The sequence below is a fragment of the Sabethes cyaneus genome, chromosome 1 (genome assembly GCF_943734655.1).
Source record: "Sabethes cyaneus chromosome 1, idSabCyanKW18_F2, whole genome shotgun sequence".
Taxonomy (NCBI): Eukaryota; Metazoa; Arthropoda; class Insecta; order Diptera; family Culicidae; genus Sabethes; species Sabethes cyaneus.
Genome location: NC_071353.1, coordinates 117,008,460 through 117,032,449, shown reverse-complemented (window position 1 = coordinate 117,032,449; position 23,990 = coordinate 117,008,460). Strand labels below are relative to the sequence as shown.

Below are 23,990 nucleotides of genomic sequence, written 5' to 3'. Positions count from 1 at the left end.
AATCCGGAAAAGCAAATCAATCTATTCCGCCGAACGGCGTTAGTGACAGAAATTACCGAAATTAATTTGTTAGCTCTCTATTTAGATGGTAATTTGATGGCCCGGCAATCATTCCGTCGTTAATTGTGTGGCGTCTATTAAACATCACTATTAAAACCGACGACGACGACGACGACGGTGACGCGGCATGGTGGCGCGGCTCGTAAATCATATCCGCGCGCGCTCACTCGCTGGCTCGCAAAGTGGCTCAATTACGCCGCCGGTCGAAATCCGATTTTCCGGTGTCGATCATAAGTGCGCTCACATGTATAATATGAAAACGCGACTGATTGTCCTCAATTGACGTTATGTGATCAATGTATGTCAAAAGTTTCACCGGAGAACGAGAACGCGGGTTTATTCTTCGTTTCGTTCTGACTGGAAACCCTCGGCTATTTTTTGCACCAGACTGCCGTCGTTTAACGAAAATTTGCATACGACAAAACGCGTTAATTTCTACCTTTATCAACAAGCACCGATTGGCATGCAATAGTTAAACGCTATTTTCCTTCTTTGTTCGGAACAGCAGCGCTGGCGCTGCGAGGCGAGAAAGCTCCAAACCTCCTCCGGAACCGTAATCCTTCGCTTTCGCAGGCATTTAAGCATACATATGTATATGCACAAGATAGGAGAGCCCAAGCAGTGTCGGATATGTTACAACCAGGGCACCTAATAAATAACTATCGCACCTGAAGTACTGTGGGGCGATTAAATCTGGTTTTAAACAAAGCGATATTGCTTCCACTTAAAGGCGCTCTCCGGAAGGGATACAGCCAGTTTACCTATTCAAACTAAAAACCAAGCATCGAGTCCTTTCCGAAACGAAAAAAACCACCGTGAAGGGGAGGCGAAAGCCCGTTAGTTATGGAGCCCTGGCAGGGCACGATAGAACGACTGTTATCTTAATAGGCCCGCTGCGGTTTTTATGCGGTTACAGTCGTAAGAATTTTTATGTTTTCCCTATTCACCCCTGTTTGTACCACCGGAGGAGTGTTGGTCTTTGTTTTTTATTCCTACCCTGACCGGCCGGACAACGATCGGGACAAATTTGTTACAAGCCACTTATGATTGTCGGTGGAAAAAGCAAATTTCCCATCGATAAACTGAACTGATTGCCGGTCCAAATAATGCGAACCCCCGGCGAGAGTAGCACGACAGCTGCTGGTGCTGCTGTCCGCCTGCCTGCCTATGTGCTTGTGTAGATGTGCGTGCCAATTTGTGCTGTTTGCCGTCTGATCCCTTCGGTTCAATTTGCGGCGCAACGGGTAATTTAATCAGGTATTAAATCATGTTATTTTTGCCGAGACTCTCGAACTGTGGCCGAGACCGAGCAAAAATACAATAAATAAATTGATATCGCAAAACCACAAACAATAAATCAAAGCAGTAATGACAGGTGCGTATGTGTGTTTGACCGACTGTCTGTCTGTTTCTGTTGGACTGCCCCCAACCCCAACCCCAACTGTCCGATGCGGTATAATGCTGTCAGTTCGATTGGTCTCTCTCTGTCTCTGTCGTTCGACCTCAAACCGAACTCGGCAAAATAATAATTCAACATTCTGATCGAAAATCGAAATGACGTAATTTGCATAGCTACGTATAACGTTTGATGCGTTCCAATTGACGGTTGGCTTTGCGGTTGGACCGCTTCGCAACCGCCAGCTGGTCCCGGGTCGGCAACTATCGGCTACATACATACCTGCATATGTACGTATGCAACATATTATTGACTGTGCGATGATACGGTTTTACAGCCTAATGTAGTGATTTTCTCATTAGCTTGTTTGTTCTGCAAGGGTGTGCTTTTCGCTCATTAGCTAAATGAATAGTTTTGCAGAATTGAACGGTTGCGCGCCATTTATCAAGCAACGTAGAGGTTATGGCTTGACAAACAATGTTCGTTCTACGAGTTTACCATGCGACGATGACGAGGGGCGGTGACAGGCAGGTTGAAAGCCGTAGTTAACGGTAACAATTGATTGGACAACTTCGCCGAACGTACTTGTTAATTTTATCTGTGTTCGAACTATATTATTAATGTTTGAAACTTTTACAGAAATCAACAATTCAAACCCGCTTCTGAGAGAATTCGGCCAGCAGGCTATAGATACTGTATGGGAAAGTAATTGCTGCAACGTTTTGACAAAAATGTCTCTTCTTCGTGCCCGTCTAAATAACAAGTAACATTAGCAGCAACGCACCTACCTCGACAAATTGCAAGCTTTATGTAAACGTAGTGAGGGAAAAAGTTGTGTGCGAGCATACCGATGCATTGCATCCATAGCGACCATCGGTGTCTTGTGCCCTGGACATGAAATAGACCCTACAGTAGTTCACGGCCTCTTATCCAGTAACTTCTATACCTACCTCCTAGTTGTACCAATTGGGACACGAGCGGGCTTGGTGAAGCTCACGTAACCAACCCCCAGGTCGTATGCTGACAGGGATAGAGAGCTCTATCGAGCTACGTTGGCCTTCCGGCGATACAATGGTGATGGTCGCGGCCTTGCAAGCCAGAACTTCTAAAGCAAAGAATAGCAACGAAGGACATAAGTACTAAATCAGATCGGAACAATCAGCAAAGACCCAGGCAACGAAAATGGACTAAAGATTGGAAATTTAAAACAAGGAACTGTCAATCTCTCAATTTCCTCAGAAGTACTCACGAGCTTTCTGAAGAAGTAAAGAGCCATAAGTTCGATATCGTAGCACTGCAGGCGGAATACTGGCAAGGAATGATGGTACATACCTATAGAGATGGTCGTATCATCTACCAGAGCTACACGGTCGGTACCGTTGACTAAAACAACTCAACAAATTTAATCTCGTTTTGCACGCCGTTCGCGTACAGGCAAACAAGCACAAAGTGTAGGAAGCGTTACACCGGTGGCGTTAATTTTGATATATTTTCAGTCCCAGTTTTCAATGCCCTCGGTTAGCACTTTTTCGAGTGTTAACTGAAATCGGGATCCACCGCAAGCGAGTATTTTCTTGCTTACAAAAACGCGCATGGAGGAGCTTCATGCTTATTCCAAATGGCCGTGTGAGTAAATGAAATAGAAAAAGGAATACAAAAACCTAACGCTAGCAAAAAGACGAGTTCACGCTGATCGTCCAGCATATATCCAAGAAGCTTTTACGAAGTAAATGCACGCAATCCCGAGTGTTTCCGACGTGTTAAAACACCGTTCTCTAAAAGACTACACTGAAGCGGGTTGCGGGTGCTTTTTCAGAGCGTGTTTATTTCATTAGGCACGGTCGCAGCGTACCGGCTCAAATAAATTTCGTGGAGTTTTTCAAGTGCGGTACGCAGTATGGTTCAGTGTTTAGACATGCCTGCTTTCCTGCATACTTTTCAACATTGCGTTCGAAGGACATGCGGAGCACGATTGTTAATAAATCCAGTCAATTCATCCGCTTTTCCGATGACGTGGATGCCGTCGGCAGAACATTTGTAGCGGTGGAAGATCTTTACACCAGACTTAACCCCGAAGCAGAGAAGAGTGGGTTGAAGATAAATACGTCCAGTATGAAGTATAAGCTGGAGGCCGGGAGCGAACGCGACACGTTCCGCTTAGGCAGTACCGTGGTAATCGAGGGGATGTGTTTGAGGTAGTCGATGCATCTATCCATGAGATTAGAAGGCGTTATATCAGCGGAAGTCGTGCCTACTATGGACGCCTGAAAGAACGGCGGTCGAACACTCTAAGCCTCCGTACAAAGTAAACATTGTTCAAAACGATGATTAGCCAGATTGTCCACCGTGGGCATGAAGCATGGACACTGCTAGATAGGGGCCTGCGACCACTCGGATATTTCAAAAGGCGGGTGCTGAGAATTATCTTTGGTGGCGTGCAAGGGAACAATGTACGGAGGCGAAGAATCAACAACGAACTCGCGCGTTTCTACGACGAACCCAGTTGTCAGAAAGCGGCTAAAACTGGACGAATACGTTTGGCAGGACTCGTTGCTAGAATGCCGGACAACTATCTTCCAAAAATGGCTTTCCGGAAGGGACAAAACGAAGAGAGGCACTGCGAGCGAGGTGACACAATCAGGTGAAGCGAGAACTGGCGAGCACTGGGAGCCCGCAGAACTGGAGACCAGCTGCCATGGACCGTGTTAGATGGAGGAATGCCGTTATGCAGGCCTTATCATAAGGCGTAAGGCCAACTAAGTAAGTAAGTACATAAGAAAGTAGGCGTTCATATTCTTAGTTACCGCTTAGTTGGTTTTGAGGTACGATGCTGGTCTAACAAGCCAGTGGTCGTATGTTCGAATCTCGCTGCTGCTAGATAGAGCTAGTTGGATTGTTGCACTAGCCCCATAACTGTCCTGTACTCTAATAGCCGCCTATGAAGTCTGTCGGTAAAGGTCAAGTCTTAGAAAAGTCTTTCGAGCCCAAGGCTTTGCTTTTTTGCGTCCATATTCTAATATACACAATGGCATACGTTAGCTCAAGTTTCACTCGGCAAATTGCATTGTTGTTACTGTCTAACGACGTTTGGCAGAGTTGGCAGTCTTTTTGATAGAATATTTTTGGTAGTGCCATCCAATTAAGTGGGGAAGTATCTGCTGCAGCCACTTCCAGTGAGTGGTTTGACATAAAGTGTCAGCAAATGACCGACGACAAGATTCGATCCAGAGTCCAGACGTTGGTTACGACTGTGAACTGCCAAAGCAAGGAGAGGTTTTTCGTCGCACTGTCGTCCGGCATTCCTACGACGTGTCCGACCCATCGTAACCTACCGACTTTTGCCAGCTTCTCGATGGGAATCTTTCCAAGAAGTACCTGTAGCTCGTGATTCATAAGCCCCTGCCACTCTCCGCTTTCAGTTTGTACTCCGCCATATATCGTCCGCAGCACTTCCTGCTGGAACACGCTATTCCGTGAGCAGCGTCACAGCTTTAAATCCATAGAGAACTACCGGTCTGATAAGATTTTTGTACATTGTCAGCTTCGTACGGCGACGTATGCTTCTTAATCATAGCGTTTTGCGAAGGACAAAGTCCGATTTCCGATTTCAGGACCGATTTCCTGCTTGAATGCGCCGCTGAATCTCCTTACTAATGCTGTTGTCCGTGGTTACCAATGATCCCAAATACACGAATTCATCTGCCACTTCTAGTTCGTCGCCGTCAACGATTGTCGTATGTGGGAGACGCGCGTTTGTTTCCTTCGAGTCTTTACCTTTCATGTATTTGGTCTTCGACGCATTTATTTGTCGTAAATTTCGTTACTATGATAACAAAGTCATCTGCAAAGCCTCCTAGGAGTTGACAGCCCTTGGTGAAAATTGTGTTCTTCGTTTCGATGCCCGCTCGTCGGTTCACCCCCTCAAGAGCGATGCTGAACAGCATACAGGGCGTGCCGTCACCTTGTCTCAACCCTTGTCTCTGAGATGCGCACATCCCTCGACCAACTATAGCTCCGATCAGTCGCGTCAGTTTATCCGGAAAACCGTGCTCGTGCATTATCTGCCTTTATTGGTCTCGATCGATTGTATCGCATGCTGCTTCAAAATCAATAACGAATTAAGAACCGGGCCGCGCCAATTAACGTGCCCGCTATGTGCAATGGTAAGGAGAGGAACCTGGTCTCCGAAAGGTCAGAAGGGGCCATGTATTGGAAATAAAATTTCGATGTACTGGGAAATTATAAACACGATGCAGCCGTCGGCGAAAGCTAAATATAACAAAGCAGCTAAAAATAACATCAACCCCGCTGAACTTTTGAAAGTTAAGAACAAAAAGCTGTAGTGTGCATTCCATCGGGTCATATTAAAGGTATGGGCAAAGGCGGATCTATCGGGGGACTGCTTGGAAAGTTTCGTATTTCCTATCTACCATCGATTTCAACTTCAATTGATGTCCTCAGTGAAATAAATAGAGGCGTAAAATGAAAGGCGACCTCAAAGTCACTAAAACTACTACAAAAAATCCAAAACAAAAATACCTAGAAAAACCTACCTTCGGTTTTGGTACCACGTCTTCACCTGGGTATCGCTCAGGCCCAGCTTGTTGGCCAGCTCCATCCGGTCCTGCACGCTCAGATACTTCTGCCGCTCGAAGCTCTTCTCCAGCGTTTGCAGCTGGTGGTCGGTGAAGGCTGTCCGCGCTTTTCGCTGCTTTTTACTCAAACCGGCTGTGCCGCTCAGTCCCAGGCCACTCTTTATGCTATTGCCATCCTCGTCCTTGAGGCCTGTATGGAAACGGAAACAAGAACAGTACAAAATCGATTAGATCCCGAACGCGCTCTAACTGAAGCGAAAGTTGAAAATCATTCAAACACTTAACTAGCTTTGACACTGTTCATTCATTTTTAATAAACTTGACGAGTTCTGGAATGGGACTGCAGCCTGCCGCTCTATTTAAACCCGAGCGTGGACAATTAATCATACCGATCTGCTTCCCCCGGTACGGGAGGCGGATGATGGGGAGCGCGGGTCGGTTAGGCGGTAAAGTAGCATAAGGACCTCTCCAGTTCTAGTTCGACGTGTCTGCTACAGGGATATCAATTATGTGAGAAACGGGAGTGACAGTGCACTTTTCGCCCCACGGCCGATGCTTACTCTTTCTCCGTCTATTCGTCTTAATTATGCTTTTAAATATTTATAACAATAATAACAATCAGTCGGTTACAATAACCGGAGGAAAAAAGGCTCACAGATACGCGCCAGGAGGTAAGCGCGCTCGCTGTTCTCGCTACTCGCTGCTATGGGCTTTCATTGTGACATTTAAAAATCTATTAGGCTGCATTACGTCAGCGAATTCGATTGTCACAACGGAACTACAGCTGCCACCTATGGCGTGAATTCACTCCCTGAATTGCGGCAATTGATAGGGGTAAGTAGGTAACGATTCGGAGGAAGATAAACGGATTCCTTTGATCGATGTCGTAAATATTATGAAAGGAAAATGAATTTGATAACTTTGTTTGCCACTGCTAAGTGTGACTTGTCCAGGGAGCACAAACAAAATGAAAAAGACTATTCAATGTTCATTGAATGTGTAGCGATTTTTCAACTTTCGCAACGCTCAACGCTGGTTAAAAGCCTAATTAAATTCAAAGTCGTAAATAACGCGCCTAAGCCGACTGCTGACGGCTGACAAAGCAAAGGTGCAGATCGTTATGTACCGAGTAAAAAATTGAGCTACAAATTCCGATTTTATTCAAATGTTATCAAAGCAAGCGAGCAATTTTCATATATTTAGGGAAATTTCGGCAATCGAGTCCGCCATAATTCATTTCATTCATATACGATGTAGCTTCGGCGTTCGGGTACGAGGGTGATAAGTCTCAATAAAAAGCTTGAGTGCTTGCTCAGCCAGGTGGAAGTGAAACTATCGGATCACGCTTTGACCGGTGTCCCACCGGATAGGGGAGAACGTATCACATCGAAATTTCCATCTAATCTGAAAGGCTAACAACCATCAAATTATCATAGCACTCCAATCTAATGCTAAATTCAACACCTGTTTATGCTGTTAATGCGAACGATCATTTGCACCCCGCACTTGGTTACCCCTACCCAAGGAGGGGATTATCGAGTTTGCTCTGATTACCTCCGCTAGAGCTCTCGACAAGAACCGGAGGAGTTAATCTTTCGTAACCGCACAGTTATGCAGATTGCAGTAACGCTTGTGAAACAAGCCATTTAGCAACGGCTACGAAAAAAAAATCCTAATTGACGATCCGATTTACTGCGGCACGGCGGCTGCGCGCCTCAGTGCTAGCAGCTTTAACGTTTCCTTCCAACCACGGCCGCTCTAGGGTCATTAGTTTTCTTGTTTCTCACCCGATCACAGCGACGACGACGATGGACCACGCGGGTCGCTTAATTATTACAAACTGCAAATAATTGCAATTTTATTTCAACGATTCACTACAGAGGAATGCAAGCCGCCGCCGCCGCAGCCGCCGACCAAGCGGGCCCCGTGCTCGGCCCCAAAGCGCCGAACGAATGGACGCGGATCGGCACTACATGACATGACACTTGTCTGCGCGTCGGGCATGGGGCTGCGGCTACAGTGTGACGTGACGATTGAATTTGACAGGGTTACAACTAAGAAAACTAAAGACAACTAGTAGCGAATTTGTTTATTCGATCCGGGTTAGAACTGGACGAATTTTATCTGTCAGATAGGAGCAAATGAACACAAAAAATTCATCTAGTTCCAGCCCGGATTGAATGAACAAATTCGCTACAAGACTGGGTGGTTATCGGTAGTTGGTGGTACTGAAACTCGTTTTATTATTATTTATTGAGTACTTCATTAGTAACTACAACTGTAGGTGGTTTGTTTGCAAGAAATTATAGGGAATTTACGCGAACTTATTTATTCGATCCGGACTGGAGCTGGATGAATTCTATCTATCACTTCAGATAGGAGCGAACGGACACTAAAAAATCAGCGAGTGATTTTTGTTTTCATTCAAAGAGTCAGCCTTATTCTTGATTCCGGCGCATCTCAATTTCGATCTAAACAGTTTTGATCGAGTCAATTGCCCATTTTATGTTGCTGGCATCCGTGAACAATGCCATGTCATAATTATCTTTGAGAAAAGCACTTTCATGGTACGGAAAATACAGACAAAACAGTAAATATTAAAACAATATTCTGCCGTTGAGAGCAACATTCCTATTTCAGAGCATATGTTTGATTTCTTGTTTATATTCCGTCGGCATGTGTCCGCCACAATTTGTTGTCCGTTGTCAATCATTAGACGTCCCGGAAGGCAACTTCGCCGTCAGGTCTGGTCGAAGTGTAGGTGGCCACGTTAACTCTACCAAAACAGCAAAAAACAAATGTTGGAAATTGATTTGAGTTCTTTTTTTTTCTAATCTGGTAGACAATTATGGATCACTGTTGTGTTTCAAGTTAAATAACTCAGTTAAACAAACTGTTTAAAAACATTAAGCATTTTTGCAACAAAATATAACACATAATACATCCTTTTTATCCCGAGATTGATGCGTTTTTAATAAGCGTGCAATGTTGTCATCGAGAATCTGTCAAAATGTCGTTTTTCTCAATCAGCACAAGCAGTACGTTCCTCCTCATCCATCATAAAGATTACAAGTGAAATAATCACCCATTTTTGTGCAAAAAATTACGTACACAAAGATCAAGGCAAGTTCTTTACTATTTAGCTAAATTTTGGTGATTGCCAACGATTTTCCTGAGATAATGGGCAGTAGTGTTCCACAATAGGGACCAAAACAAGGTACTCTTTCACAATAATGGAACACTTTTGTCCAATTTGTTTATTCAATCCGGATTGGAACTGGATGAACTTTTTGTGTTCATTTGCTCCTATCTGACAGATAAAATTCATCCAGTTTCAACCCGGATTGAATAAACAAATTCGACATTCGATTCCAACGTAATTTTCATAAGTTCATCACCTATCACAAACATTTTTTAAGCAGGAACGTGAATCGGAACGCTAAACGGAAGCTATACAGTGCTGAGTATTTGGAAAATGCTGTTTCCGAAACACGCAGGACAGGGAAGCTACACGTAAGGCAGCAAAACGCTATGATGTTTCGTATGAAACGGTTCATCACTACCTTAAGCATCCTCCAAGGAATGACAGACCTGGACCCTCGAGCTTACTCCGTCCAGAAGAAGAAGCTCGTTTCAAACAGTGGGCGCTTTACGGATTTCCGATAAGCGAGATTGATTTGACACGGCATGACGCTGTGAAAGACTACGCCGTGATCCACGTGAGACGCGTGCTTTACCTGCTCCTTTTCCAAGACAGTATTACGATTTGAATATTGTTTTCATCAAAACAACTATCTTATGTTCTGACTGTTTTGGGTAGGAATTTGGCAAAAAGAAGAATACTACAAACTTATCAAGATCTTGAGCTAATCTAACCGAGAACGTTCTGCGCATGTTATTTTCGGAAATTGAAGACATTTTCGAGGAAGAGAGTATCAACATGTCGATTTTCGATTCCCCAAACCAAATATTCAATTCCGATGAGTCCGGATTTAGGCTTTCGAGGCCCTTTGCGAAAGTAACGCTGAAAACACCTGCATCATTAATAGCAATTCGGAAAAGATTCTAGTTTTTTCTTTTCTGTCTAGCCTTTTCGGAGTCAACGCAACCGGTGAACTAACTCCGCCTACGATTCTTTTTCCGGGACAAAGAATCAGTGGTGAAATCGCGGAAAGCATTTCTAAAGGCTGGTTGGTAGGTGTTTTCGAAAATGGATTGCAGACATCCAAAACCTTCTATGAATTCTAGGAAATGGTTAATGATTATTATTTTTGTTGGTACAGTCCAAAGTTGCTTCCAGTAGTTGTTTTTCTAGATGGTCATAAGAGCTACATAAGCATAAAGTTGATGGAGCTCTGCAAACAACGTAAGATAATACTGGCTCCAATCTACCGTAATTCCACAAGAATTCTCCAACCATTGGACCGATCGTTCTTTGGTCCTTTTTTGAATATTTGGAACAAGGTTCTAAAGAAATTTCACTTGGGTGATTGATTGATTCAACAATTCGTCCCAAAAGCTACACAAGGCACATAGTAGCGCAGTTGTTGCAAATCAGTTGTGGCAACCGATTTATAACTAATTTCAATCATAAATAAGTTTCTACAACCATAAGTGCGAAAAGCGTGCTGCTTGGGGTCTTTCAAACGATTTGAAACAAGTTATTTTAATGTTACATGATTTGAATAAAGTTCATTGAGTGAATTCGCTGCCAAAAAGTGATGAAAATTGGTTCATAATTGGCAGCGGTTTAATTATTAAAATTTTGACTGAAACTAGCTAAATGTATATTATCACCATTGGCAGGATTTCATCACAATCTGTCAAGTGGTTATCTAGATGGCATCCGAGTAATAGCAGTGGGCAAAAATGCCGACGAATCACATTTGGGCAATCTGGTGCTTCGTTTTTTTGCCGTCTCAAGGCCACAGTTAAGGAAACCTGTGGTCATATCGAGCCATAGTTAGTTGATACAGGATCTTTGGTTATTTTCATACGTTCTGTACTTTAAAATACATAAAAATCATTTGTTGGATGAACGAAAAGTCGAAACTGTTTTCACAATTAAATTCCACTTTGGAAGAGTACGGTGGGCCGGACACGTCGTAAGGCTGCCCGACGACCGAACGACGAACGCGGTTCTCCACAACAATCCCCACCGGCACCAGGAACTGGGGGCCCACCGTGCAAGATGGCGCTATGCGACTTCTGAGACGCCTGGAAAATTGGGGATGAGTGAATTAAAAACCGAGTTGAATGTAGATGGCCGCTTGAAACCGCCCAGTTAGCTTCGAGGTGCGATCACAGACAAACAGGCATAACACTTGGAAGAAAAATCAACTAAAACTATAGTACCACACATTTAGCCTGAACACTAGCACCATCTATGATCGACATTCCCAAATATCAAATAGTAACAGGTATCAGCATCTTTGGCTCGAGCAGCACGTTCCTCACAATCATGTGGAAGATTTGTGCCTTTATTTTTTATAACAAAAGGACCAAAGTAACAGTTTTGGTTTAATTTCACTCTTATGATGGTAATTAAGACCAAAATTGGTCTTGAAAACCGCCATAAGAGTACAATAAAACTCACATTGTGTTACCGATCATTTTCAAATCGATCGGCACAATGAAAGTTTGTTCAGTTTAGCGTCTTTAGTTCGTAAGTTTGTAAATATTTTGTTGTTTTGTTTATCGGCTCTTATACATTGTTGTTAGTTTGTTAAAATTTTTGTTGTTAAAATTTTGTTATTTTTTGTTTAACATAGTTTTAAGCCATATCACTAACATAACCGTTTGATCCTGACACAACCCTGGGAACTCTTAACCGGTTCGGGTAACTGCAAACGCACCCACTGGATCCGGTTAGTGAAGAAAGAAGGGAGATAGTCGGCGAGAGAGATAGAGGATGAAGGAAGGTCGATTGTGGAAAGGCCAAAAAGAAGTTTGGTAGTCGAGCTCGAACCGTATGGTAGAGTACACGGAATCTTGTACCGCCAAACGGCGTGACCAGTCTGATGTCGCGATTTGCCTTCTGATTAAAGTGAAAATCTATAATACGGCTTAAGTTTCTAAACCAACGTAAAAAGGTTTGACTTGTCGTGCGGCAATGCTTGGAAACAGTAGTGCGTGGCAAAACTGACCCGATTCTACCACGGGTGTTACCAGGAACGTTTTAAGGCCGCGCTACCCACACTGGACAGCAGAGGACAGAGCAACGTTATCTTTTTTGTACGGCGGAATATCGTAAGGCCTTGCTACATGTTCTGGACGTTTTTCTTGGAAATCGGTGGAAACTAAGAGCCTACATTTCGTGCATTCGCCTGTATATGCCATCGTGCCCAACCTCAGCTATTCGACCGTGAAGCGGTCGAGGTATGTACATTCTCTCTTTCGTCGTTTCCTGCATGTCATCGATGGGCCCCAACGCGTCGTGTTCGTGATCGGTACCGCAACGTGATTAGTGAACTTTAAACCCGTATGAATAAATAGTTAAATTGTAATAATAGTTTTAAGTTCAAAGAGCCGATCCCTTTTCCTCCTGAACTTTCTTTCGTTGTTCCGCTTTGCTTGAGTGTGACGGTAAGTAGTCGAATGTGCTGAGCCCCCCGATCACGCTACGACCCTGAGAAGGTAGAGCGAGCCAGCAGGGCAGTGTGAGCTTTCTCATACTTACAATTGTTGCTTGGGGAGTATCCCTCGAACTAGCAAGTACATATTTTTTATGGGGATTCCCCTTCTTTCGTTAAATAGCGTCACTTTGGCCAAACAAACTTGTCCTCGTAAGTTCAAACCTCTACCGGACGGTGCTGCAAAAGGGAGAGTCAGTAGGATTGTAGCACTACTCTCGCCTCGCAATTGTCCTATACTCTAATAACCGGCTGCGAAGTATGTCGATAAAGAAAGGTCAAGTGCTACTGACGGCTCTGCTTTTTAGGCAATGTGGCTCCTTTTAACATGTTTTTAAATATGTTTCGTCAAAATGCGCAATTCGTCCTGTCACTGGAAAACATAACCTTCATCTGCCGACCAAAGAAAATGGTAGGAGGTTCATAAACTTTGAGTAATCTGAGTATGAATATTGCTGGAAATACACCTGGCAACCTCCTAATGGAGATCCTGGCTCCCAGATCGATCACATCTTGATTAACGGTCATCGAAGTACGGAATCTGGGTGGAAATACAAGCGCCGGAGAATTGGTTTGGTGGCATGCTGTCCCATTTCTTGTTTTGTAGATTAAGACTATTGGCGGAGTCCTTCGTCAGCGAGTACTAAGCCGGTTTTCGTTCAACGACGGAGCGAATGTTTACTCTACGTCAGTTACTTTACAAGTTTCAAGAGTATTACCTGCAGACTCAATATCTGTTTGTTGACCTTAAGGCGACATACGATTCAGTCAAACGAAATGAGCTGTGGCAAGTAATGCTAAAACATGATTTTCCGATGAAACTAGTTAAACTGATTCGTAAAATGAATGCTAGATGGATTAAAATCATGCGTGAAAACACTGGGTTCAAAAACATAGCCAAGGGTTTCTTTTGAAGGTGCTATACGAAGAGCAAACATGGAAAGGAATGGAACTAGCATTACGACATTTCACGTACTTTCTGGTTTCAACAGCAGAGCAGTGGTAGAAGCCTCTTTAATTGAAAGCAGCGAGATTGGAACTCACCATTAACACTACCGAAACGAAATACAGGGTTGCTGGCAAGGAACGTGAGAGTGCAAATGATGTTAGTACCACAGACTAATAGACGTAACACCTCGAACAAATTTTCTAACAAAACATCGTTTCAATGACACCCCTAGAGCTTGGCAAAACGCTAGCATCATCTGGTGCAGTCCTCGCGCTACGCAGAGTAAGTTGCTATAAATTTAGCAATGCTATAAATTTACTTGTATATTATCTGACAACAGCGCCAGCGCAGGCGAATGGCGTTACCGCGCAGCGACTGTTGCTTGAGTCTTGGCTTAAGCGAAAATTTGAAATGATCGTTTTTATTGATGATGGAATGAGGCTCCAGTGTTACGTCTGTTAGTCTGTGTTAGTACCGTAGAGGAGCTGGATGGGCACAAAACTGGCACTTTACAGAGCTTTTATTATCCCAGTAGCCCTTCACAGATCATAGACGCCGACGGAAGCAGATCGACGAGTGCTTGGGATTTTTGAGTGTAGAATTCAGCGATCAATTCTTAGTGACAAAAGGGAAAAAGGAGTGTGGCGCAGACGCATGAACCACAAGCTGTATCGAGTTTACAAACATGCTGATATAATGAAGGTAGTACAGCGTGGCTATGATTTGTTAGACATGTGACCGTAATACCCGACGAAATAGTGGTCGAAACTATTTGCATCGGATAAGCAGGAAGAGGCCGTTAAGACGGCAGCAGACCCCGCATCCGGTGAAGGGGCGCTGTCAAGGATGATGCACGTTCAGTTGGTGCTTGAGGAGAACACCGTAGAAACGACCGTCCTGGAGGACTATGGATTGCTTAGCGCAGGGTCGATAACGGGCCGTCACCACAAAGCAGTTCTGACAATCTGACACGATCAACACTTCACCGGCATAGCAAGGCACACACTAAATCAAATTGGAACAAATTGAATTCTGAGGTGACAATAATAGAGCACAGAATTAAGTGACTGAAACATTCTGTAGCTGTTTCCCAAAATTTATTTGCAATTACACAGTAGTAGCTCATGCAACATCCGACTACAACCCTGCCTTCTCCAATGATGTAGAACGACAAGGAACTGGCTCAATTAAAAAGCCACAATCATCCGCTCCACTCCGTGCGCGCGCGTCCTCTTCAGACATTCCGAAGCAACCATCAGCAGCGGAGCGAATTGCCAATCGCCGAAGGAAAATCACTTAAAAGCTAAAAATTATCATCATTTTGTCATGTCATGTCCAAGTAATTATAGTTTTATTGATTCGCTGCCATACACATAATAATCATTTATATTCCATTTTGCCTCTTTTATATAGGTGTCTGAATATATATAAATTGGCAATTCCGCTACGGACGGACAGCTCGTCCGCAAAGGCTGCAGTGCTGCAGCTGCTCTAAAAACACTGCAATGATCGAAGTTTATTAATTTCATTTCTCCATTATGGCGCCGCAATTCGTCTTCTTTCATTTCTCGTGATTCATCGCTTCTCGTAAAAATTGCTCGAATTGCCAATGGAAATGCTCCTCTATGTCGTGTTCTTACGTCGCATTCAAATTATGTGTGAAAATTGCTAACCCAACCCTGCTGCAGTTCCCACCATGGCTCGCATGGTTCGCGGTTAGCAATGCCCCGTCGCTTCAGATGGAAACGGTCCAACGTTGTTTACACAAATCCATTAGCGTTAACTGTGCGTTAGGCTGCCAAGCTGTTGGGGTAATCAGACTATCATTACACTACTGGCGGATAAAAGAGGTAAAGGAAGGATTCTATTATAATGATGCTAATAATGATGATGGTACTTCTATCCACGTACGGTAACGATATGTCAGCGCGGCCTGGCAGAAAAAAAATCCAACCCAATTATAGGTTTCTGCTAAGTAACATCTATCCAGCAACCGAGATGATAGGCTGTCACACTAAACTGTCAGAACGATTTCGCGTTTCGAGCCCGTGCGTCGGTAAAGTAGATCACGCTTTAACTATCACGCAATCTATTAGCGACTTTACTGCCCTGTTACCCACTTTGGCTAATAGTTTCCGGTTGTGACCGAGGCCACTGCTGGAGCCGTTGGATTTTTATTACTATTATTTACCTTCCGGGGACTGCACAAGAAAAAGGGCATTAGCACGAAAGTTGCTAGGGTGATCGCGTCAACTCTAATCGAAGCGTTTTTCTTGGTTCTGCTCGGTTCTGGTCCCACGGACGGGGGAAAAACATACAATTAGAGTCGTTTTGCGGCAGCCAAATGTAGCCGAAACAATGACGGAATGATACTGTGATTCATGTTGTCACATTTCAGTTTACATCTGAATTACCGAATAAATCCAGCATTGGATAATAGACGGACGGTTCCACATCCTTCACCGCTGCGCTGCGCTGGTGGAAAAATGCGTTCCATTCTCGTTTTGGTCTAACAACAGCACTTTGTTATTCTAGCTAAATTACCATAAAACGGTAATAAAATAGACAAGAATGGGACCCAAATTAAGCGATATTTTCCACGCATCGAACCGAACAGTAAATGGCACTGCTTTACCGTTTTGTCGGTCGGTACAATGGCAATTCTCGAAGCGATGGCTTCTATCAAATAACTGTTTTGGAGCTGCAATTCATAATGTCCCCGGCCTGTCACGCGAGACAGTGCCCAATTCAATCTATTTTGGGTTACAATCAGCGAGGCAGGTTCATGCATACTTTCCGCAAATGGTCTATTTGTAATTTTGATAATTTTCACTAGTTTCTATTTTTTTCTCGATACTGTTGCTGTCATTTCACCAGCAAAACAGCGCGAGGCGACCAAAATTCGGTAGCGCGACGTTATTGCCCGCTGTCACGCAGTTGCGCTTCACCGCGAAAAGCACCGTTCGTTCGGTCATTTATCGCCGCTACTGACCGAGGGCCTCCTGCTGAGCGCACCTTTCGATCCGCTTTTTCCCCTTTGAATTTCCCCCAAACGTTCGGGCACGAACTGAACACCCCCCGAACCAGTCGTCGTCATTCAGCAGCTAAATGAGCCGTGGAAAATGTGTGTTTTCCAAGTTTGCTGCAAGCAAGCCCCGCACCCACCGGAGAAAACCCCATCATTTGAACGTGAAGTGCCATAAGAAAAAGATATGAAGTTTCCCCCCTAAAAAAAAAATTGAATTTTAATATTTAACCAAGCTCGAAGTTTTTCGTTGTCGGTTTCGTTACTTTTAATCGAGAGGTACCACAAATTAAATCAATCACAATCCATTTTGTTTTGCTTGGTTTCGGCACCTGATGAAGCGGAGAGCAGTAGCAATAGTAGGCGATGAAATCATGGCAATATCCCCACGCAAAAATGGCAACAAATTAGCTCCGCTCGCTCAGGTCACCCGATGGATTCGGGTCGGCCAGCAGCAGCAGCAGAGGTGGGCGTCGGGATCGATTAATCGCAGAAACACGCAATGGGTATCTGGTTTTCAATTACGTTTAACGTATTTTGCGGTCGAGCTGGTTAATAATTCAGATCCCGCCGCCCGTCGTCGTCGCCGCCGCCGCCATTGGAGCGCGCGGTATGGATGACAGAGCAGAGCGCAGCGCGGTGTGGTACCGAAGGGTATAATTAGAGTAAATCGGTTCTTTTTTCGTGACGACTCTGGCAGGGCCACTGGTTGGCCACTGTTTGCTCTCTTGTTCTCTGACTTTACCCGTCATAAATTGCTGTCTATTTATGACAGAAGGGGCTCAATGGGCTGTGATTGATTGCAGTGGTGAGTTGAGTCGAGTAATGGAATAGTTGATTCGTAGCTCGGAATTGATTAGGGCGGACTTTTGTTGTTGGTTTTCTGGAAATAAAGAACATATTTCGACTCCAGATCGTCCCCAGGATGTGGGGTAAATTACTTCTTTCATAGCATCGCCATTCTTCGCAAACAAGTCGTCGCAGAAGACGATCCCAGCAATTTCTAATTGAATATAGCACAGCACTGCACACAAAGACGCGAGCGCTAGCTGCACTCGAAAGGCGTGGCAAACTCTTATTTATCCAACATCCTCCGTTGTCCCCGTAACCGTCGTCACACATCGTTATGCTGGCTGGGATGCTGCGAGCCCGATCTCTTTCTTTCGCTTCCTCTCTTCCTTTTGCCGTCGTTGCTGTTTTTCTCTCATTCGTGGCTTGTTTTCAAAACTGTTCCTCTCTCTCTCTCGCACTTACTACGTGCCCTCGCAGCTCACTTCTTCATCTGCAATAAAAATCTCATCTCACACGCACTACCACACGTGCACCAAATCACATTTCTCGCGCACTAGATCGACATCAGCGCTCTCGCTCTTTCTTCCGGCTGTCGGCATTGGCGTGTATTAGTGCCACTTTCCGTCCGTCTGCACATATTTACATATTACCGGAAAATTACCTCCCATCTTCATCTAATCATTGGCGTGTATTAGTGCCACTTTCCGTCCGTCTGCACATATTTACATATTACCGGAAAATTACCTCCCATCTTCCAATTAGCAGCGACCAAAGTGAATTTACTGGTTTCCTTTTTTTCTTTCTGTGAGCATCGATCGAACACCATCACACTTGAACAGACTCGGGCCGTTCCGCTTGGCGTCCGCACGGAAATGGATCTCTCTGCCTTTAACTGTGGACCCCGGTAATTCTAATCCGATCCGTTGACCTTCATGACTGTAGCGGTGAGCCGCACCGCTAGCAGTCAAGCAACACCCAATTGACACAGAATCACAGCCTAACAACTGCAATTTAATACCCTCGGTTTGTCCCTCTTGATTGCTCCGTTCGCCGTCTTTTTCCAGCTCCTAGGGACCGCGTCCTACTCATTCTCGAATCGTAGAAAAAAAGCCAATCCAAAGCACCATTTCAAGTGCTCTTAACAACTGTATAACATTGTTAGCAACATAGGGCGCACTCCTTCGGATCCAACCGCCGCACATAATCATAATTTTCCACTCTTGACTCCACTTCACTCCACTCGCGAGCGCTCGTGAGTCAAGAGGCCATGCACTTATCGACAATGATACTTGCTTCCTACTCCCCTCTCGGATTCTCGCGTTTTCGCTCCTGCCATTATTGTCGTGACTGCAATTTTGCACCGTAGTGTATCGAGACTTTTCATCACGTCCTTCTGCTTGAATTTGCCGTGTGCTTTTTTTCCTGCGAAAAGGACTGCGCTCTTCTCCGTCGGCTCTCACAGCATCCAAGCGTTTTCGGTTGCTCCAGTTTCACAATACGGCGAAACAACGGCATAAGCAGCAGCACCAACAATATATGGTTTTGTACCCCTCGTTTCGGTGTATTAAACAGCAATGCTGCTTCGGCCCGGGCTCGGACAATTCGTGATTTACACAATAATGAACGTACTTAATTTCGAAAAAGTACAGTATATAATTTCGCCGAAGCTGTTCTTATTTTTCTTCTCTCATCTAACCTCGTTCCGACCGGCTCCGATATCCTTGAATAGCTTAAGTACACATTTTAAGCTTGCCCGTGCAATGTGAAGCTGAGAAAAATTGAAATGATGCACTGCCATTCACCGAAAAACACAAACGTGGACGTAAAATTACAATAATAAGTAAATTCGTTTCAATTTGGTCCGTGCAATTGGAAAAGGGGGAAACACATTAGGAATCTGTGGATGGGAAACTTTTCAGTTTTGTTGTCCTTGCGTGAGATTTTCCCCGTTCTGTTTACTCAGCCGACGCCTAATCGTAGCCGGTGTTGCTGCCGCAAATGATTTGAAATGATTTTTGGTAATAAAAGCGGAAATTCCCAGCAGTTCGCAGCCCAATTTGACCAGCAAATCTTTGCAGCTATGTATTCCTTCGTTTATCATCAATTATCGCTTACTTCTAGCAGAACCTGTTAGCGTAGATCTTCACAAAGCGTTACCAATCGTCTAATGACGGACCCTTTGATGGTTCGCGGCTCATGGCAATTCAGAGCTCACGCTCGAAACCACCCAGTGGACTGATCAGATCTTTTCGATACGCTTTCGATCGATTTCTCGATATTTCCATTCGAGAAAAGACAAAACTCCTACATCCGTCGAAGCAACCCTGGCAACCTTCACGTGAAGCAGCTTATGGCGTGTGAGTGTGTGAAGCCGAAATCAATCAAAATCACACACACGTCCATCAATTAGCGGTCTTCAAAGTTTCGCCGCCGCTGAACTGTCATCCAAAACTAAATATTCCATTAGCTCATAATCATTTCAGTGTACACCGCGGATGGCGACCTCGAAGCTGTCCGAAAACAGAGACATCAAAATCAATAATCAAAACTATAACAGCGATCACAACTTTTATCTCCCTCTCTAGCTTCTTCTGTGGAAGAAGAAAACAAAAACACACCTTGATTGATTTAATGTTTTCCCAAAATCCTAATTCTTCACATTTATGTACAACGTCTCACGGCCGATTTCCGTTTCACCGTTAATCCTATCAAAATGTCAACTGAGAAAGACCATTTAACCGATTACCTAATGAACGAGCATGGTTCGTTTGATCGTTCACTCCGTCAGCCCGTCCCGTCGTCGTGGACTGAGCGACGAGGCGTCCGAGATGTTTGTTTAGGAAATCACCGACCGATTTTTTGACGGGGTGATCAGCAAACCAAACTAGTTAGTTTGGTTCTGGCCGGGACACCGCACCGAGCCGAGCGAGATTGGCGAAGAATCGAAAGCTTTAAGCTGATTAAGCGATTACTGTCTCAATTTTGTGACTTATCACACAAACTATTAATCGACGCAGCTCGGTCGGTTGGTCGGTCGGTCGAACAAACCATCATCGTAGAGTCGAAGGATTAGACAAAGGTTCATTATCGCTCTCATCAGCGCGCAGTCGCGACGCTTCTATCTTTGCGCGCTCTACGTCTTTCAACCGAGTTCCGTCCGACAACCCCTGCCAGTGCCAGTGCGTGCACCCACGTGGAAAAACACAGCACGGACCTTGGAAGTGGTACGTACGTACGGAGTGCTCACGCACTCCAGACCCAGCTCCCACTGGTCAAAAGTTGCTAAACAGAAAAGCTTTTAGGGAGGCAGTGATCCAGAAACACTTTCGTCGAACGGTTCGTCGGTCAGTCGGTTTTCCCGCCGCAAATAATTAAGGCTACAAAAGACTTAAACGTCTTGAAACTAGTCGTCTCGAGACCGTCACTTTCCGCTTCCTTTGCGCACCCCGCTTGCCGACGGGTTTCCGTAATTATCATGCGAGCACTGAACACGAACCTTGCCTCGCTCGCCTGGCTCACTCGTTTGCTCGCTAGTGCGTCGGGGTACTCATTCCTGACGAACTAAACAGTACGAAGCTATCACAGCAGGCGTGCGCATTGTTTTGATCTGTTACAGATCGGACCAGTGCGATAAGTCCAAACAGCAATGACCAGGCAAGGTGTGGACGTTACTGTAGTCAAGTTCTCGCTGCGTTACGGGGCGGCGGGCGGTGCAACCACGCATAGTGCGCTGAGTGGTGGCAGAGCGGTTGTACTGTGAGCAGTGGATAATGTGGTTCGGTTCGGTAATAATCGGAAGCAGGTGTGGAGCAGCATTAGGGTGGTTGCGATTTGATGATCAGCCACGTGGTTGCAAAGGATCACAATATGACTTTTTTCTGACTTTGAAACATTTACATTTGCGACTGTTGTTTGACAGTTTAAACTAACGGCGTCTGACGTCAAAATTGCAGAACGCTACCGCAAACGTTTCAATTCTGGGCAGGTCTTAACATTTCGTCAAGGAAACATTTCCAACATTTCCAGGGTGAGTAATAACGACTGTCAATGTTTTTGGACGTGTTGAAATGAAAATGGGTTAATCACAGATGTTTCCGCATATTTTTCGTTTAGAGTTTATTCAAATGTCAACACAGCTGATAAGTTTGTTTTAATTTTTCATTCGTTCAAGAGTCGTGGTAATCATGGAAACAACAGAGAACTTGTGAGAGCCTGCTTTTAAAAAAATTTCGACTGTGTGATATTTTAAAGAAGCTGAGGCCACTCGGAATAAACGAAAGATTTATCAAACGAAACAAGGAAACCCGTTCTTGGAAAATACTCCCCAAACCTGGCCATAAACGCACTGTAAGGGCACCGGAAGCCATCAAACGAGGAAGACGGATACCGGTCTGGATGTAAGATGGTCAAGAAACTTTTGCATTATCCATGGAGAATATATTGAAAGATGATCTCCAATTGATGCCATACAAAAAATAACGGGATGGTTTGACTGAAAAGCAAAAGGTTGCAAGAGTCGAAAGATGTCGGCAGCTGCTCAATCGGTGCCAGGATTGTGAAATGTTCTTTTCGGACGAAAAAATGTTCCTGCTAATGGATGATCACAACCAACAAAAGGATCGGATATATGCAGTACACCTTTCTGATATTCCTCGGAACAAACTGGTTGTTCAAAGATACCATAATGTTTCCAGGGTGTTGGGATGGGAATGTTTCTCCAAAAATTTTAAGGTTCCATTCCTGTTCATTGAATTTGGTGTTAAAATCAACGCTAAATATTACATCGATAATGTTTTAAAGCACCATTTGTTTCCCATCGTCAAAAAACACTACAAGAATGCACCATACTGCTTCCAACAAGATTCTGCATCATCTCACCAAGCGAAAGCTACACGAGCTTGGTGTGAGGATAATTTTCCGGATTTTATTTCTTCGAAACCGTGGCCAGTTTCTTCGCTGGATTTGAATTCTCTCGACTTCTACCCGGAAAAAAATAATCATAAAACGAAGATAAAAAATGCAAAATGCAGTAAAAACAATAAAATTTAGCGTCCGAAAAGATAACCAAACTATTTTTGTCCACCGTAACTTTCATGGTTTTCTGAAATTCAACCATAAAAATGACGGGTTGTTAAGTATCTTAATAATAAAAAAAAATCTAGTTTTTCGCAAACAAACATTTTCATTTACAGTAAACATTACCGTCCTTTTATGGTGATTTTTTAGGCGAAAAAACATAATGTAAATAAAAAAGGCAGTAAATTTTTGATGAAAATTCTAGAGCATAAAATAAGAAACAGCAATATTAATAAAATTTGCTTTTAAGACACTTTTACAATGAATTTACCATAAGTTTCAATGTTCACAATAAAAACTGTTGTAGATGCATTGTTTCTACTTCAAAATTTAATGTAAATTTTTTTCGGGAATGCATAGAGTTGCATGCTAGACAAACTAGGGAGTACCAAAGAATTGACTCGTTGTCAATTGTCTGCTCTTTGTCAAGTATCTGTGTCGCGATAGTATTCAATCGTTGAAGAAGACTGAAATACACAGTTGAAACGTTGGAAAGATTACAAAACAATCAAAACAAGAATGTTATCTTTCACTAAAGAAACTTAGAGAGTCGCCATCTTAAACCGAAAATTCTAATCGAGCAACATCAGTTGTCAAAAGTAAGTCCAATCGAACAGTAGACTTGCCGAAAAACCGATTAGTTCCCAATTTTTACACGACCGGTTAACACCGGAATTCACAATAATAAATTCCTGAAAGATATCATACTTGGCAATCCTGCCTACTCGGAACTGGATCGGAATAGTGATTCGCAAGGTACGTAGGGTTACATATTATACATTTGCTTGAAATAATTAGCAGAATTTTGATGCTAATTTTTTTAGCTATTATGCAGAGCTGACAGTAGGGATGGGAAATATCCTGGGGCATATCGATAATTATCGATAAGTATCGTTACTTTCGGTAACAACTTACAGATAGACAATAAAACCAAATTTACATATTTTTCACTCAAATCGGTGCTTCTGTGCGGAAAGATGGCTTTAGATAAAAGTTCCGAGACTGAAGTCAAAAACACGATTTTCAAACTTTATGTATCTTTTTCTCAGACACTACACAACGCACAGTGGGCAAAAGCTACCGAAAAACGGAACTTTTTGTTACCACTGTTTATAAGGGGTAAAAAGTGACGTTTCTTATGTAAAAAATCACGATAAATCGATTCATGATAGTCTGAACGTCCGGAAATGACCGGAAGTAGCCCATTTTGCCCCATTCACCCCTACTTTCTAATAGCATTGAAAGAATTTTGCACAAACTCTCTCTAATTAGAGATTCTATGGTAAGAAAAGAAAAAGAATCTTTGGAAAAAGGTATATGAACAATTTTATTTTATTACAACATAATCTAATAGTTTGTTTTACTCCAGTTTACTCAAGGTTTTTGTACTACAGGCAAAACGCCAATCCGTTACTTTTGCCAGAGATTTTCAAGAAGGCATGCCTGTTGGGGAGGTTGAAAAAGT

At 43.7% G+C, this 23,990-nt stretch overlaps 1 protein-coding gene across 1 annotated transcript in view; it reads right to left on the bottom strand.

Moving 5' to 3' along the window:
* The window catches only part of LOC128745308 (homeobox protein B-H1-like), an 84,328-nt gene that overhangs the window by 14,455 nt on the left and 45,883 nt on the right, over positions 1 to 23,990 (bottom strand). Inside the window, exon 2 of the mRNA XM_053842345.1 lies at positions 6,010 to 6,241. Within this exon, the coding sequence (XP_053698320.1) occupies positions 6,010 to 6,241 (232 nt within the window). The remainder of the gene's footprint in view (positions 1 to 6,009; positions 6,242 to 23,990) is intronic.